We start from the raw sequence: 17,157 nt of genomic DNA on the forward strand, positions 1-17,157 counted from the left end.
GAGAAAGACTTTGACGTGGTCAGAGCTCAGGGGCTGTGGAGAGACGATGATCTTATGGAGGTCACTCTGCATCAACTCCGTCACCACATAACTGCGGTAAGTGTTATGTCAAGGGAAACAAGCACGCCAAAAATAACAGCAGGAAGTTCACACATACAGCAGTGCTCCAAATGATGGCCAGTATTAGCACTCATCTAAAACAGAGCCAGTGGAGAGGGAGGTCACAGGGAAGTGGAGAGGGTGAATGTGAAGAGGACTAGTATTTGTCTAAAGCGCCACTCCTAAACTGGAGCACAAAGTCAACAGTATTAGTCGCACATTATTACATTTTTTTTAAATCACAGATTTTAAAATGTGATGATGGACTGTACATTTTACTCCTACCCCAATTTTTGTCTTGAGTAAAGTTGTTTAGTAGACTTTAGTTACAGGTTTGTGGCGGGACCAGAAATGAAAAACAGCACTTTTCAAAACAATAACAAGGTACTGCTTTCATTGTTAAACTTGTTGTTAGTTTTCAGTTTAGCATGAAACCTGTTGTATAGTGCCATTTTCTGTCTCAAATTGCACTGAGAAGATTGAATAACTGCACTAAGGATTCATTTTAGTGAACTGTTTCTTTTTCTGGATGGTTTGTGATTCATTTGAGTCATCTTTTAATGTTCTTTAGGCAATACGTATTTATTTATTTTAAATTAAAGGTGCAATAGGTGATTGTCTTCAGAAAAATTGTTTTTATGCTGGTTTAAAGTCTCTTCACATCCCGATAGCAATCATTAAGTTAAGTGGTATAAATGTATATATCTGTATTTATATATTCTGTGGAAGGCGTAGGACCAAGAAATGTTCATCCAATCAAAACCCTCGATCCAAGCTTTTTAATTGACTTTCCTACCTGCATGTAAACGTATGTATTAGCATACCTCTGCGCACCCGCTTCGCGCAGACAGGATACGTCATCAGCGCGTTCAGGTACGCTGTGCAGACAGAGGAGAATGGCAGAAGAGCCGTAGTTCACTGACAAGCTACGCAATATTGTGTTCATTATCGGCGATGTATCGCCTGTGATTATTTCATATTTGTCATACTTTCCTATCAAAATGCTTGCTACGGATGCAAAAACACAGAAAATCGAACCTGGTCCGAATTTTTGTATGACGGACGAAAGTTTCGGAGGCAGTGTGTAAACGTGATTGACAACGTGAGGTCGTATTTATTTTTTAACGTGTGAACATTTTGGACGAGAATTTCAGACTCAATGTGCAAAGACCTTAATGCTAAAAAAAACAAAAAAACAACAAATGCTAAAAACAGTTTAAAACTGTTTATATGTTAATATACGATTGAAAATATAATTTATTTCTGTAATGACAAAGCTGAATTATAATGCTTTGTGAAAACCATATAAACAGAAAAATGGTTTAATAAGATAGATGCTAGATTTTAAATTACTTTTAAAAAATGTATATCCTGTAAACAACTGTCTTAAGAGTTCAACTACATGGTCAATTTCTGAAATAATAAATTACATATAACCACTGAAGCAAAAGTACCAGAAAAATACAAAATTTCAACATAGGAAAAATCTCCAACAAAATAATAGTTTGACTAGTATTTCACTAACCTTAAGCACACAATTGCTGTTGACCAACAGGTTACCGGGTTTAATGTCTCTGTGCAAAATGCCAGCTGAGTGTAGATACTTCAATCCTGTGGACACAACATATACATCAGCCATTAAAGATATTTTGTGGACACAAACTGTATTGATATGAAGCAGACTGCGCTGTTACACTGTACAGGTTTCTTGTTGGGTTCGCTATGGTGCCATTTTTACTCTAAGATGTAATAAAGCTTTGTGTCACTGAAGTTTTATGTGTTTCATGTGATTCATTGGGAATTAGGTTAACTGGTCTCTTTAAGACCTGTCAGTTGTCCTGTAGTAAACACAATATCAAAGAGGTGACTGTTTCTTGTTTTCCCATTTGTATTCATACACTACGAGTGGTCCGTCTCTTCCTCCTCATTTTCTTTTGTGAGAATATGATAGTAAGGAACACGAAGTAGAGAGGTGTGTGTGATTGTCTGTGTGTTTCTCTACCCATGAGATTTGGTGAAGAAAGACTCAGCATGGAGAATGTGTGTCTGAAATCTGAGGGTGAAGCTTTTGAAATAAAATTTTGAAATGAAGGGCTTAGTGTGTGTGTCTCACCTCGGAGGATCTGGTAGAGAAAGACTTTGACGTGGTCAGAGCTCAGGGGCTGTGGAGACACGATGATCTTATGGAGGTCACTCTGCATCAACTCTGTCACTACATAACTGCAGTAAGGGTTATGTCAAGGGAAACAAGCATGCCAAAATAACAGCAGGAAGTTCACACATACAGCAGCGCTCCAAATGATGGGCAGTATTAGCACTCATCTAAAAACAGAGCCAGGGGAGAGTGAGGTCACAGGGAAGTGGAGAGGGTGAACGTGAAGAGGACTAGTATTTGTATAAAGCGCAACTGGAGTATGAATTCAACAGTATTATTCGCACATTATTATATTTTTTTAAATCACTGATTTTACAGATGTAAAATGTGATAGTGGACCACAAATTTTACTCCTACCCCAAATTTTATTTTTTTCCCCCCCAACTTTAGTTGCAATGCAAAACAGCTGTTTTTGAAAACAATAAAAAGGTTACATATTGTTTGCATTGTTAAACTTGTTAGTTTACAGTGTAGCATGAAGCATGTTGACATTTTCTGTCTCAAATTGCACTGTGAAAATCCATTTGAATAAATTGTTTTTCTTTTTCTTTTTTTTTGGATGGTTTGTGATTCGAGTTATCACTTAATATTTTTTAAAGGTATCCTTTAAAGGGTCCTATTATGCTTTTTCACTTTTTCAACTTTAGTTAGTCTGTAATGTTGCTGTTTGAGCATAAAAAAGATCTGCAAAGTTACAAGGCTCAAAGTCCAATTCAAAAGGAGATATTTTATTCAACAGAAATCACTTTTCAAAAACTACAACGAATGACTCGTTTGGATTACAATGCATATTTTCCGGGATTTGTGATATCACAAATATCGACGAATGGGACAGGACCTGGTTGAGCTGCACTAGAGAAGGCAACGAGTGTTATCACTATGTCGGAGACATGCTAGCTTTCCCAAGGCAGACAAACTTAGAGTGGTTACAATCATCCGGGTTTAAATCGCGCTCAAATTTATTTGATTTTGACGCAATAATTACACTGAAGCTGGCAGGTGGCTATGGTAAGGGGGTAAGGGGCATGACATTTCATTTCATGACACCGAGTGGTGCCAATCACAACACACACTGGCCCAGCTAACCAATCACAGCACATTTCGTATTTCAGAAGGCGGGGCTTCATTTGATCCAGGAACTTTTCGAGCCGTTCGTGCCAGACTGGGGAGAGAGGTGTTGTAATAATGTAAAATATGTGAAAAATAATGTGTTTTTCGAACAACCTAGTATGAGAGCCTGTTCTAGTACACCCCCAAAACAAAATCAAAACTTTGTAAAAGAGCATAATAGGACCCCTTTAAGTAATACGTTTTTAATATTTTTTTTAGATGAAAGAACTATTTAGTTAAATAAGACTATATTACTTTAAATATTTCAATAAATAGTTTTTCTATAAACATTTAATATTATATTAATTATAATAATTACTTTAAACAATTATCTTCATATTCTTATATCAAGAATAATAATTGTATAATCCTTTTATGACCAATTAAAAAAACAAAGAAGTGACAGTTTAGTTACTTCAAATTGATAACAAATAGTTATTCTTGAGAACAAAATCTCAATTTTTTTTTGTTGTTATTTAAATAATACTGCCAAATGCATTGTTTGTTAAACATTTTAACATAAATGGTCATGAATTGTTACTGTATACCTGCAAAGAAAAAAAGTGGCATTGCATTCTGCTTTCGATAGACAGCCAAACACTTGGCAGAGCAGGTTTGTGAGGCTTCACAAGAAAGATCAGGGTGTGATGATGTGGGCATTAAGCGGTGATGAATGAAGATGTTGAAAACACGCATAAGAAGTGTTACAACAGTCATTGAGTGAGCTGAATCCAAAAGGGAACGTAATCTGATCAGCACAACTACTATTACTATAATTCTCTTCATTACGTGGAGACCGCCAGGGCTCAATGAAAGGCTCCGTTTCCACGTAACATATTCGCCCTCTATTACAATTCCCAGAATATAAAACACACAACGATGAGCTGCTCTTTGCCCTACAGTCCAGCTAATAAACACAAACCAGAGAACTGTCACTTCCGAGTATCTAGGTCTGACCTTTATGTCGAGAAGATTATGATGTTGAATAATCTTCACCTGGGGACACACAATATGACTCATTCATGTGCTAAAGAACAAACAAGGAGCAATTATCTGCCTTAGCGCTACTAGTCTCTCAAAACAAACGCCAACTTCAGCAATCAACACATATGAGCGCAGGCTCAACACGTCGCCTGTCAGTAAATACAGGCATTGGAGATAGCGTAGGAGGACTTCCTGGCAAAGACAAATCGCCTGTGATCTTCCTTTTATAAACACACAAAGATGAGCTGCCCTCTGCCACTCGGTCCAGGCCAGCATTCGCAATCGCTGGCAGGGAGTCACGCACACCAAGCTACACAAGGTTTGACAGATGCAGATCTGTGGTTCAAAAAAGCTCATCCAGTCATCGACACAGTCAGCAGAGGCAACCCTCTTGTGTGTGTGTGTGATAACTACAGCTGAGCATGCAGGACCTCTTGATTGACTGTCTGCTGGGACAAGCTCATCTTCAACACACCCCACGGTTTTCCCTCAAGTTTCTCAGCTACAAGAGTGTCACAAGTATTTTCATGCCATCTTTCACAGTGTCACTGCAAATTGACACGGCTTCTCTTTGCACCCTTGGAAGCATCTCTCTTCTGCTTTTTGTGTCTCTTAGGTAGGTTTTTTGAGAGCTTTCTTTACATAATTAGTGTTTTTGAACTTGTAACCCAAAGAAGTAAACCTGCAAGCAACTCATCTTGCAATTATTCACATCATGGAACATAACTGGGAAAAACAGAAACTAAAATAAATTTTTATGACTCCAACACAAACTAAAATGGAATGAAAATTGCCAAAAATCTAGTTTTAGTTTTAATTTAATATTGCTAAACTTTTTTAGAAAAGTTACATTAAGTACATACATTTTCACAGCCCTAAAATACTTACAATTCTAAAACAATATAAACTGAAACTAGATATCGACGATGGCTCAGTAGTGTCCAACACAATGAAATCTCCACAACACAATGCATAGGAAATTTCGTTGTGTTGTGGCTTGTTTCCATTGTGTTGTGCTAATTTCGTAGTGTTGCGGCTTGTTTCCGTTGTGTTGTGCTAATTTCGTTGTGTTGCTAATCAAAACATAAAAAAACTTAAAGTAAATTCAACAATTTAAGCGTAAAAAAAAATAACACAAACTAAGTTAAATTGAAAACATTCATTGAAAATAAATACAAATTAAAAACTATAATAACGGTGATTTCTGTGAACAAAATCCAGTCATTTCAATAGGTAGCTAACCATGCGATCATGAATTCTGTGTGAGGGTAAAAATTTCCCCACGCAGATTTAGCAAGTTGTTTGCTCAAATTTGCCAAGTTGACCAACACCAAGCTGCTTGATTTGAAAGTGATGTTTTTTTAGTTTTTTTGTTTAGATTTTTACATGCATTATACTAAATTTAGTATTAGTATTTAGTCTAAATTTAGTTTTTGCTTTCACCCTAAATGAGGTGATCACCCAGAACACTCTAGAAACCACAGAGTACCAGCCTAGAAACCACCTAAAACCCTAGCAGCATACTATAACCACGAACACCTTAGCAAACATACACCATGTCCCTGAACTCAGAACACTCTAGCATTACGGCGGCAAAAAATCCAGTTATGTGGCTACAATTTGATATGGACTATAAACAGACGATTCTCTCCCCTTTTTCTCTCAGAGATTTTCACATCCACTATGAAACAAAATCAGTATTTGTTTCACAGCTCTTTGTGGGCTAATAAAACATTACTGCACTGCAAAAGGGCAACAGAACTCTGCTGTTAATTTGCCACACAAACTGGGATTCTCTGAGTATTTAGTAACTTATTTAGTAACATGCTACACCTAGAACATGAACCTTGTCAAAAAAAAGTGTAACACATCAACCAAAGCAAGTTAACAAGTCAGTAATATCATTCTAAATGCATGTTACTTTTTTACTGCAGGCTAACAGAGTAAAATAGTATTCAATGTTGAAGTGAAAATTTACCTAAGACTCGACCTCATGTCAATTCAAACCTGTATAGCTTTATGGCTGTATGGTTTCACAAAAAGCTGCTTTTTTAAAGAATATACTGGCTGTGCTTTTCAATATAATGAAAAAGTGAATGAGGACTGGGGCTTTTTTTTGCTTTAAAAGGACAAACAAAGCACAATAAAAATATAATTAAAGGGGTAATATGAAACCTGACTAGAGGAAAACACCAAACTCTTAAAGGGGTCATATGATGCTTTTTTAAAGATCATTATTTTGTGTATTTGGTGTAACAGAATATGCTGACATGCATAGTGAGGTAGATATGTGGGGGCTTGATAGAACGAGCTGTTTTAGGGGGGCGTGGCAGGGTCTTAACTTTGATAAAGAATATCTCTTTGGTTTTGAGACTTTAGTCTTTGCAACTTCAGTGATCTTATCTATGCACAATCAGCTTGTAACACTCCAAAGAGAAAGGAAAACTTGAAATCGCATCATATGACCCCTTTAAGTCATACAGAATAACATAAGGGTGAGTAAATAAATACCAGATTTTACATGTTTGGATGAACAACCCCTTTAAAAAAAATCACACCCGTGAGACTTTTTAACCAGGCTGGGTGTCTCAAAAGCAGACTTGTGGAGAGCTCCAGGCAGACCTCCACACGATATTCCGATAATCGCCTGCGAAAAGAGGGCTTTTGTCACGTGCCTAATTAGCCTCATGCAAATGACGGCCATGCTTGATTGCTTCACTGAAATGCAAATTACACATCCTCCGAGCTAGGTTCTCCGCAGAGCGTTAGCGCTGACGCAAAAAAATACACACATACTGAAGAGCTGAATGGGGACTATGGGGAGTGAAGTCTGTGGCGCTCCGCCAGTTCTCTGTGGCCCGTGACTTTCTTTATCTCCCCCGTGACTCTCTCTCTCTCTCTCCCCCCCCACTAAATTAGTGTGGAACCAGTGCTGCCGGATCACTATGCCAACTAGCACAGCTTGACTGTGGGTAGAGGTGGAGAGGCACCTGTGGTCTGGAGCCCCCTCCAGAATGACTAACTGACAGTTGAGAGTTACAGAAGGAAGTAGAGTGATTCTACTAAACGGTTCCCATGGTGATGAGCAGCAGAAAACAAGAATACACCTGCATGTATAGAGAAATGTACACACTTTGTCTAACACACCTAAATCATACAGAATGAATGCACAAATGCATACACTTTAACATTCAATGATATTTGGTAAATCATCTTAATATATGCCTGCCAACTATAGCTGGTTGTTACAATAAAAAATAAAAAAGATTTTTCAAAACTGTCGATAAAGATTATTGGAATTGATTATTGGAATAAAGATTATTGGTATGTTTTACAAGATAATACTGTTGTAGTCTTCTACTTTAAAATTTTACATTTAATTAAATGTTACTTGTCATTGCTTAGCAATTTTTTTAGAAATTTACTCAGTAGTCAGTAGTGAAGAATTTGCTCTAACAGCGTAAAAGGGCATTATATATATATATATATGTGTGTCTGTGCAAAGTGTATATAACACATCTTTCAAATAATCTATAGAAAATGCATGAATCTGCGTCAATATATATATAAATATACACAATAAAAATCTATAAAAGCAATTACATGTGCATGCATACACACACACACACACACACACACACAAAACAGCAAAAAGGCGTATTTTTAACGTCAGACATTTTAAACCAGGTAAGTGTGGACTTCTGCAAATATTTTTAAGTGATGACAAATGACTGCAGGGCTCGCAAAATTTCAAAATCCCTGGTAGCCCTTCGGGCAGGTACTCTTCAAATTTTGGTAGCCCGAAAATTTATTTAACTAGCCCATATAAAAAAAGACCTTTAAAAAAAACAAAAAATAAAATAATAATAATAATAATAATTATATATATATATATATATATATAGATATAGAAAATCAGATAGGAGTTTAAATGTCAATCAAAAATATTTTTAATACACAAATATCAACAAATATGAAGGAAGGAATTTTATTTCACTATTTACAGGGTATCTGCAGAATTTATAAAAATAAATACAAATTCATTCTCTGCCACGAGGTGGCGCTTTAGGAGCGCTGAAATATTGCGGTTTCCCCGGTAACGGCTGTACACAACAGCTCAGCGCTCATAAACGCTGCTTTATCGGGAATTATAGGTAAAATGAAATTAAAATGGCAAGGACATGTTTCTGAGGACAGTAAGTTCCCTTAAGATACATTCAAATAAAGACATCCGCGCGGCGTTTTGACTTGAACGTGCAGCGCTCATATTTATTAAATGACATCATTGCCTTCTGAAGTTTAATCCAGCGTGTGGCGACTCTTGTCTTTCCGTCCCCAACTGTAAAACCTCTTGAAATTATAATTAAGACATTTCTCATACCATTTAACGTATTTAAAACTTTTTATGGCCTTAAGTTTGATACAACTCACTTTAGGAGTTTTTAAGGACCCGCGGGAGATCTGTATTTAAGATATCCTTAAATACATATTTCTGCCTCATTTTCAAGGGCTATCTTAAATACAGATCTCCCACGGGTCCTTAAAAACTCCTAAAGTGAGTTGTTAAATGGTACGTTAAATGGTATAAGAAATGTCTTAATTATAATTTCAAGAGGTCTTGCGTCGGGCTAGCGATTTTTTGCGAGCCCTGGACTGAAACTGTTTTTAAAACTCAAATTAAAAAGTGCATTAAAATCAGAAGAATATTTCATATCACAAACAAAAAGGCCTGTATCCAACCTTTACATATCAACACTTCTTCAGTATTCAGCACCCGTCTGATAAACGTGAACTATGGCAGGTATCATGCAAAGCCTATGATAAAGTTATTTACACTTGGAAGTCTTACAGGAAACAGACTGTTCTGCAGTTCAGTGAACTTTGAGGAAAAAATGAACTGCCACAATATGTCTCTTTAAGATGATAAGAACCATTTCTAGCTAATCAAATGTCTCTCTAATTCCACAGTCCTGTCAATATTACTGCTTTAAGACATGCTATGAATATCCACACACACACACACACACACAAGCCCACCCACATGCATGCTGAACACACACACAAACACAGCTCACACTTAGTCTACACGCTCATAGATTTGCGAATTGGTACAAACACACATTGTACACACAGAAACGGGGGTTTAGCCATGTGTGAGACTGAACACAGCTTCCACAAAGTCCTCTCACATAATAGCAAGGTGTAATCGTTGCCAGATGCAGATGGAGGGAGGCGTATTTCACAGCTTTGCTGGGTGCTAATTGACCTGCTCGGAGACCTGGAGGGGGGGAATCTGCTAATTCTGCTGCTACAGTCTTTTCGATAATTAAACCCAGCGCACCTTGCTTCTGTCAGCCCATTGGCCATTGTAGCCTTTTATCTTCCACATCCTGAACTTCCTGCCTCAGCAACAACCACAGAGAAGCGGGACTGGTTCAGCAGGTGAAATCACATTTTATACTTCTAAAGAGTCATTTCTGAACATCATGCGCATCGTATAACATAACAAATAGGAGTATAAAGACTTCAAAAGAATAAAAGGACGAGCTGAAGACAAAAACAGACACATCCCAAATGCACTTTAAAGGTGTATTGCAAGCAGCCATGCCAGTTCATTCACTGGCATTAACAATAAATCATCAATGTCTTTGTCCTTAAAGCACACATGACTCATTCTGTAATCATGAAAGCAATCTGTATTTGAGATGAGACTTCTCTCACCTTCAGCGTGTGCGCCCAGAAAACACCCGCCGCATGATGCCCAGGCAAACACTTTCATATCATACCACACAAATGCTCACTGGCTCATCTAAATTTGCTTCAGATGCTCCACAAAAAAATAAAATAAATACAAATTAAAAAATAAAATAAGTGCTGTCAAACGATTAATCATGATTAATCGCATCCAAAATAAAAGTTTTTTTTTACGTAATATATGTGTGTGTACTGTGTATATTTATTATGAATATATAAACACACACACATGCATGTATATATAAGAAAAATATGTTGTTTATATATTAAATATATTTATATTAAATATATTTTCAAAATATATACTCTATGTGTGTATTTATATATACATAATAAATATACACAGCACACACACACACACATTATGTAAACAAAAACTTTTATTTTGGATGCGATTAATCGTTTGACAGCACTAAATAAAATCAAACAGATAAAATAATAACTTCAAATAAATAACAATAGCATAAAATAAAATAGAAAAAAGGAAAAATAAGATAAAACAATCAAATTGATGAAATAAATTGATGAAATGAAATTACATAACAAGATATAATAAAATAAATGCTAAAATACTCAAATAAGATAAAAATAAAATACTAAAATAAAAATAAAATCAACAATAAAGTAAAAAGATAAGCTAAAAATGAAACAATATAATAAAATATAACATTAAATAAAATTAAATAAATTAAAATAAAATGAAAAACACATAATAAAAGCTCATTTTGCATGAACTTCTCTTTTATTAACATATACCTGTCTCACCTACACCAGAACTACAAAACTCAGAACCACCTTACCTAACCGCTGTTACATAACTGAAGACAACATGGTGACAAACAATCTGAAACAGGCTTGAGCGGAGTTGACACTGGTTAAAAAGGCCTCTTTCAGACATACCACTGAGAAATCCACATCCTCTTAAACTAGCAACCTTGTGACAACTGTATCAAAGACAAGGAAGATGAAACAAGAAAGTCGCAGATGCATTAAAAAGCTTGACTTGTGTTCAGAACACAACTCGGCAGGTTGCTTCTCTTGGCATTCTGAGTTTATTCAATAATAGATGCATGATAGGGCAGCGTAGCTTGGCAGGTACTGACAGAAGCCTAGAGTAACTGTTCTTGCTATAAACAGCCTGCTAAGACATCATCTGGGGGCACGCCGTGCCCTCAGTGTGTAAGAGGTTGTGGTGAACACTGCTTGAAGTTCAGATATTTTACTGATCATAGCATCAAACTACCTGCTCAGCCATCACTGCCACTGAGTCCACCACAAAAATAGAGACAGTTGATCTGCAGCAATATATTTTATGTGTAAGAAAAACATTTATTTTTCATTTAATGCCATGCTTTTATTTTTTTATAAAAATTATAGAATTTAATAAATTATTTAATAGAATAATATAATTGATAGAATAATTTACATTTTAATCGAATGTAAAATTTATTAGGATTTTATGATTTAGAATTTATTAGTTTTTTTAAAGCAACAAAATAGATACACTTCATGTTTATCAACATATTTTATGTGAGAAAAATACATTTTTTGTACTTGTCATTTAAATGTCAAGCTTTCCTTAGCAACTATAATATAATATAATATAATATAATATAAATTTAATATGTAATATTTAATATACATTTTAATATAACTCTATATAGGCCTTTTAAAAATTTTTACATCAATGCCACTGGTTCCATCACAAAATGATTAATTTAAATGATCTTCATTCCTTCCTTCTTTCCTTACTTTCTTTAATGTCAAGATTTATACAAATGATTTATTATGTTTTAAAATGATGCATATATAATATTATTGTAAATGAATAAAAACAATACACTTGTTGTCATTTTTGTCTTAAAGAAATGTATTATTTATTAAGATAAATTTTTTTTAATGACCATTTATGATGCTAAAATACACCCTTACAAACATAGGTGTGGCCCCAGAAAATGTTGGCAGGGCATGAAACCCCCCCTTCCCCCCCTGCTAGTTCAAATGGGGGGAAAAAATCTTTGAAGGAATACTTTAGGAATGGGCACCTGTACTCAAGTACTCAGAACATGAAAACGCAATAATGGCCTCTAAAAATGATTCTCATGATTGGAGTCACGATGCAACTGCCAAAGATGTTTGTCTTACACATATATGCAATTAAAATAAGCACAGATGGAACTCTCTCCATTGCCCCCCTGTCCCACCCAGAGTACTCTGCTGATTTATCCGTTTAGTTCTCGAGCCGACCAAAATGCGCATCCCTAATGCATTTGTGTGTGTTTAACCGCGTCCTGCAGGACTGTTCCAGAAAAGCGAGCGCAGGCTCCAATGGAGGAGAGCCAGCACATCCCATCCCTGGGATTTTGTTATGATACAAGTACATGAGAACATTTATCATTGACATTTCTTTCATCTAGTCTAACCTCTTTGATTTTTTTTTTAACTGAGTACTATGGATTTCCTTCTTCGCAAAGGATACACACAATGTTGCCTTAAGGCTGGAATACACTACACAACTTTCAAAAACTGAACAGGTTTTAAAATACAAGGTATTATACACTTGTCGATGTTGAAAAAGGTTACAGAAAAAACTGGGCATCCTACACCAAAACAACTAAGTATCACATACTACTAATTTCAAGCTGTTCCAAAACACAATTTGGCATGCTCTGAAACTTGAGTCATGTTTTGGGCAACAAAAAGAGATACATTTTATCTTAGCAATATTTTATGTGAGAAAAACATGTTTTTATTTTTCACTTAAATGTTAAGCTTTCCTTAAAAAAAGCATACTTTAATTATTTGTAGGCCTTTATAAAAAGTGCCAACACTGCCACTGCTTCCAAAACAAAAATAGATACATTTTACATCTGGCAACATATTTTACATAAACATACATATATACAGTATATATATATTTAATTGAACTGTTAATCTTTCTTTAAAAATAATTTAATACTAACAATTTATTAGGTCTTAATTTTAAACCTATATTATTATTGCACAAACATTTTCAGAAAGAAATTAAGTTTAATTACTTAATACATTTTAATAAATAAATTAATTCTTTGAAAATTAATGCAACAAATGAACACAAACTTGCATTGGATTGCTAGGAGACCCATTAAAAATCAAAGCAATGCGTTTTAAAATCATCTCAAAAGATGTTTGATATCCTCTAACAGGATGGAATCATAGTCTGAAGCAAAAAATTAAATCAGAAAGTGTGTGCATCACGCGCAACACGATTTTCCGTGAAATCTGTCAACCCTGACTTCCCAAAATCTGAAGACTGGATTTGATTTTTGGCAACAAGCGTTGACTCATCCAGACAGCAAAAATCTGGGCAAAAGCTGTGTAGTGTACTCCAGTCTTTATAATTTGCCCAAAACAAGGTATCTTGAGCAACATAATTAAGTTGCCTACCTTATGGAACAGCCTTTGCATTGTGAGCATACCTTAAAAGGCTCCCTAAGTAGGCAGCAAACTAGATTTTGAACAACAGACCAAAAAAGTACATTCCTGCAACAGAAGAACAGTGACTGATTAACTGAAACACTTTCACTGCAGGTGTCTGGTAAAATGCAGCGTATATGAAACGGCAGTCGAGCAGTCAGATGAAGAAATAACAGCCATTATGACAAGGAGCATTGAGCACAGTTCACACATCAGTCACTGAGAAAGACGCCATTCAGCAAAAGATATAATTAGCTAGAATACACAGCGGCAGTGTTGTATGAAATAACCTTTCCAAACAGGTCTGCTGGGGACCAGCGAGATCCCCGGGCTCCGGAATATGGCTTTTTTATTAACTTTATGTGTGAATGGTACGTGTACATGTCAAAGAACACACATTTTTGCATGTCTAACCAAGCGGCTTCAAAATATACGGCTCAAGGAGCCAACCGCAAAGAATGCACTGATGTTTTTGTTTCTTAATCCATTCAAATGAGAGCGCAAAGGTTCTACTGTGCTGTGTACATGCAGAAAGATATGAGCATATGTTTAATCCGTTGAGTAAATAAATACGTTAAACAGAACAAAGATAGTGGCACTGAGGGGGAACATTATCACACAGAATATGACTGTTCCTTTGCACCTGTGTGTGTGTGTGTGTGTGTATGTGTTTAAAAGTGTTTACGATCTCTTATTATGCTGCTTCTGTAGAAGTCTGACTCTTGGAAAATGTAATAGAAAACGTGCACTATAGCCATCACCACACTGTGAAGATTTTTTTAAGGAGCATATTGGACTTTTTTTATCATATTATTTTTTGCTAAACAGCTAAAATCAAATCTTCTGCAATAATTTTAGGGGTAACATTTATGGAATTCTGCAGAATGGATATAAAAGTAGTGTACAAATGTATCAAAAAAGGCAGGAAACTCGCTTTCTCTGATCACGGTTTATGATGTGCAAAATAAATTATAGTATTATTTTTATACTACTATAGTATTTAATAATATTTTAGCGTTTTACCTATTATTTTTAGAGTTTCATTTTAATTTAAGTTGAAGTTTTAGTAACTGTGCTTTTGTATTTATTTATTTCTATTTTGCTATTTCTATTTAGGCTAGCCAAGGAGGAAACAGGAGGAGCCAGGGAGAAAACAGGAGAGACTTGGAGTAGGAGGAGGACCCGAGGTGGAGAGCCGACGGGGAGGATCCGGAGGGCCAAGGCGGAGCAGACGGCTCCAGAAACCGATGCAGAGGCGTGGATCCGGAAGGCCGCGGTGGAGCTGGAGCGACAGAGGACCGAGGAAGAGCTGGAGGGATGGAGAAGCCTGACGGAGCCGGAGGGACGAAGGGACAAGGTGCAGCCGGAGGAGTGGAGTCTCGAAGCGCAGGATGGTCGACGCCAGACCAAAGCGGAGCCGGAGGGATGAGGGAGCCCGGCGGAGCCAGTGGACTGCCGGGCCACGGCGGAGAGGAGGGAGCTAGGAGCGAGGGCTGTGAGATTAATCGAAATCGTCATAAAATCGCGATTTGAGCTTGCGTGATTTCTAAATCGCTTTATAGCACGATTTTCCGCGCCCCGACCTCCCGCAGTATGCTATCCAAACCAATCAGAATGCAGCGCGCCTAAATGGAGCACGAGAACAGAACAGATCAGGCGGGCATAAAAACGTAATGCCAGGTTCACACACTCCGTCTGTGGTGTGGATTTTTTCCGCGCCCATGTTAACGGATCAGAGCGTTCACACTGCACGCGATTGAGGTCCGGCAGTGCGCTCCAGGAGCGGTGCGTCTGCAGCAGTCATTTCTGCTGTGCTGCACGTGCTGAATTAAAGTGACAGCGCATTATTCGCGGTAAAAATTAACATGGATTGACATGGAAATTTAGTAATTACACCATAAATGCATATAATTAAAGTCTACTGTTTCACAGTCAACACATGGCTTTTTGGCTAGATTTAAAACAAGGAAAAGTGCACTTTTAGATAAACAAGGCAATAATAGATACAGCCGCGGTTCAGGAGCGGACTGCAAACGCGTCCTGTGCGAAAGCAAAATTAGTCCTTGCTGCTTCTGCACCGACCGCATACACATCCTGTATACGCACTGCAGACGGAGTATGTGTGAACTTGGCGCAACAACTCTAGTTCAACATCTGAGGCAACGCCACAAAGAGCTCTATGACCAATGCATGGCAAAAAAAAGGAAACGTAGAATTAACTGTTCTTGGTCGGGTCTTCTGTCACGTAATGCTGCCGGAAAATGACACACATTCACAACTGGTAGACCCGACAAAACACAGACTGAACAGACTGGGGCTTAAATACACAGGATAACGAGGAAATTGGGAGAATGACTAATTAGACAGGGGATAAACTGGGTCACGGAGCACATAGGGAGGGAAAACACAACAAAAACAGTCCAGGGGCGTGACAATATGTTAAATTAATCCTGTTACCTATGATGTGTCCCCTTTAATTCTGGTGCCAAAATGGAGAAATGCAAGCATGCACTATGACTGAATGTGCATTACATCACTAAGCACTCTCATAGCCATAAAAATTTAAAATGTATGTTGCCTGGAACGTTCACCCTTTCTTTAGTGGATTTACTTGAACACAGCATTGTTTACTAATGTTATACGTCTTTTAGATGATTCCAAACACTGAAGCTGAATCCAGACCACAGCCAGTGGTCACCCTGCATGAGAAATGTCTAAAAATACCAAAGCGCAGGATAAATCTCCCAGCTAATTAACACAAAAGCCTTTTTTCTTCCTGATTTTGAAGAGCTAAAATTCCAGCTAATTTAAGAGGAAGACTGTCCAGCTCAAATCATAGAAAGCCTCTTGGTATTTGATGGAAAAAATACTGTTAGAAAAGTGGCTTACAAGAGTGCGTATCGGGTGACTGGGCAAGAGCGGTAAATGGGGAAAGCGTGTAATTCCTCTGATTAAATTATATACCAAATTAAGAAGCTGTGGATGCATTTAGCGTCCTTCAGACCACATCTAGGAAATATCAGGGGAAAGAAAAGGCCTTAAAAATAACATGTCAGCTTTTTCTGAAATCCATCTGAAACATCATCCCAATATTCCACTATTAGAACAAAACCATTAAACGATGAAAAGAAAAATGAGGAGGAGAAAAGAACACCCCTTTTAACCTGTGATAATCAGAGAGCAAGACAGAATGGTTTTGTCTATACAGTAGATGGCACACTAGTTCCCATAAGTACACTGGATCATTCCTTGCCATCAAAAACATTCAAGCACAGCATGAGGCAATCCATCACCTCTCTAAACATAATGTTCAGCTTGATCCCACTTTAGCAACCACAAAAGGCACAAAAAAGCATTTGCGCAGCAATTTAAGACTTTAAAACAAGGCCTCAGATGCCCTTTCGACGCCGAAGCTCTGAAATCTACAAGCTATTGTTTCATACTGCTACTAACAATTTTTTAATTGTTTTCAAGCTCCAAGCTTTCAAGGTCTAAAAACCACAAAGAAAATCTGGGATTTAAAATGCCATTTAAACCTGTCAATAAACAGAAAGCTTGAGGATTCTGAAAAATGTAAAACAAAGAAATATGTGTAATTA

The 17,157-nt window shown here is 36.9% G+C and overlaps 1 protein-coding gene across 1 annotated transcript in view; it reads right to left on the bottom strand.

Annotated features, from left to right (window-relative positions):
• The window catches only part of LOC107588115 (serine/threonine-protein kinase NLK-like), an 88,038-nt gene that overhangs the window by 32,540 nt on the left and 38,341 nt on the right, over positions 1–17,157 (bottom strand). The window contains exons 5-8 of the mRNA XM_016276128.1: positions 2,213–2,319; positions 1,621–1,710; positions 896–923; positions 1–91 (exon numbers count right to left, since the gene is read on the bottom strand). The exon at positions 1–91 is cut by the window's left edge and continues 16 nt beyond it. Of these exons, the coding sequence (XP_016131614.1) occupies positions 1–91; positions 896–923; positions 1,621–1,710; positions 2,213–2,319 (316 nt within the window). The remainder of the gene's footprint in view (positions 92–895; positions 924–1,620; positions 1,711–2,212; positions 2,320–17,157) is intronic.

This window comes from Sinocyclocheilus grahami, unplaced genomic scaffold (assembly GCF_001515645.1).
Source record: "Sinocyclocheilus grahami isolate Dianchi unplaced genomic scaffold, SAMN03320097.WGS_v1.1 scaffold6.1, whole genome shotgun sequence".
NCBI classification, from domain to species: Eukaryota; Metazoa; Chordata; class Actinopteri; order Cypriniformes; family Cyprinidae; genus Sinocyclocheilus; species Sinocyclocheilus grahami.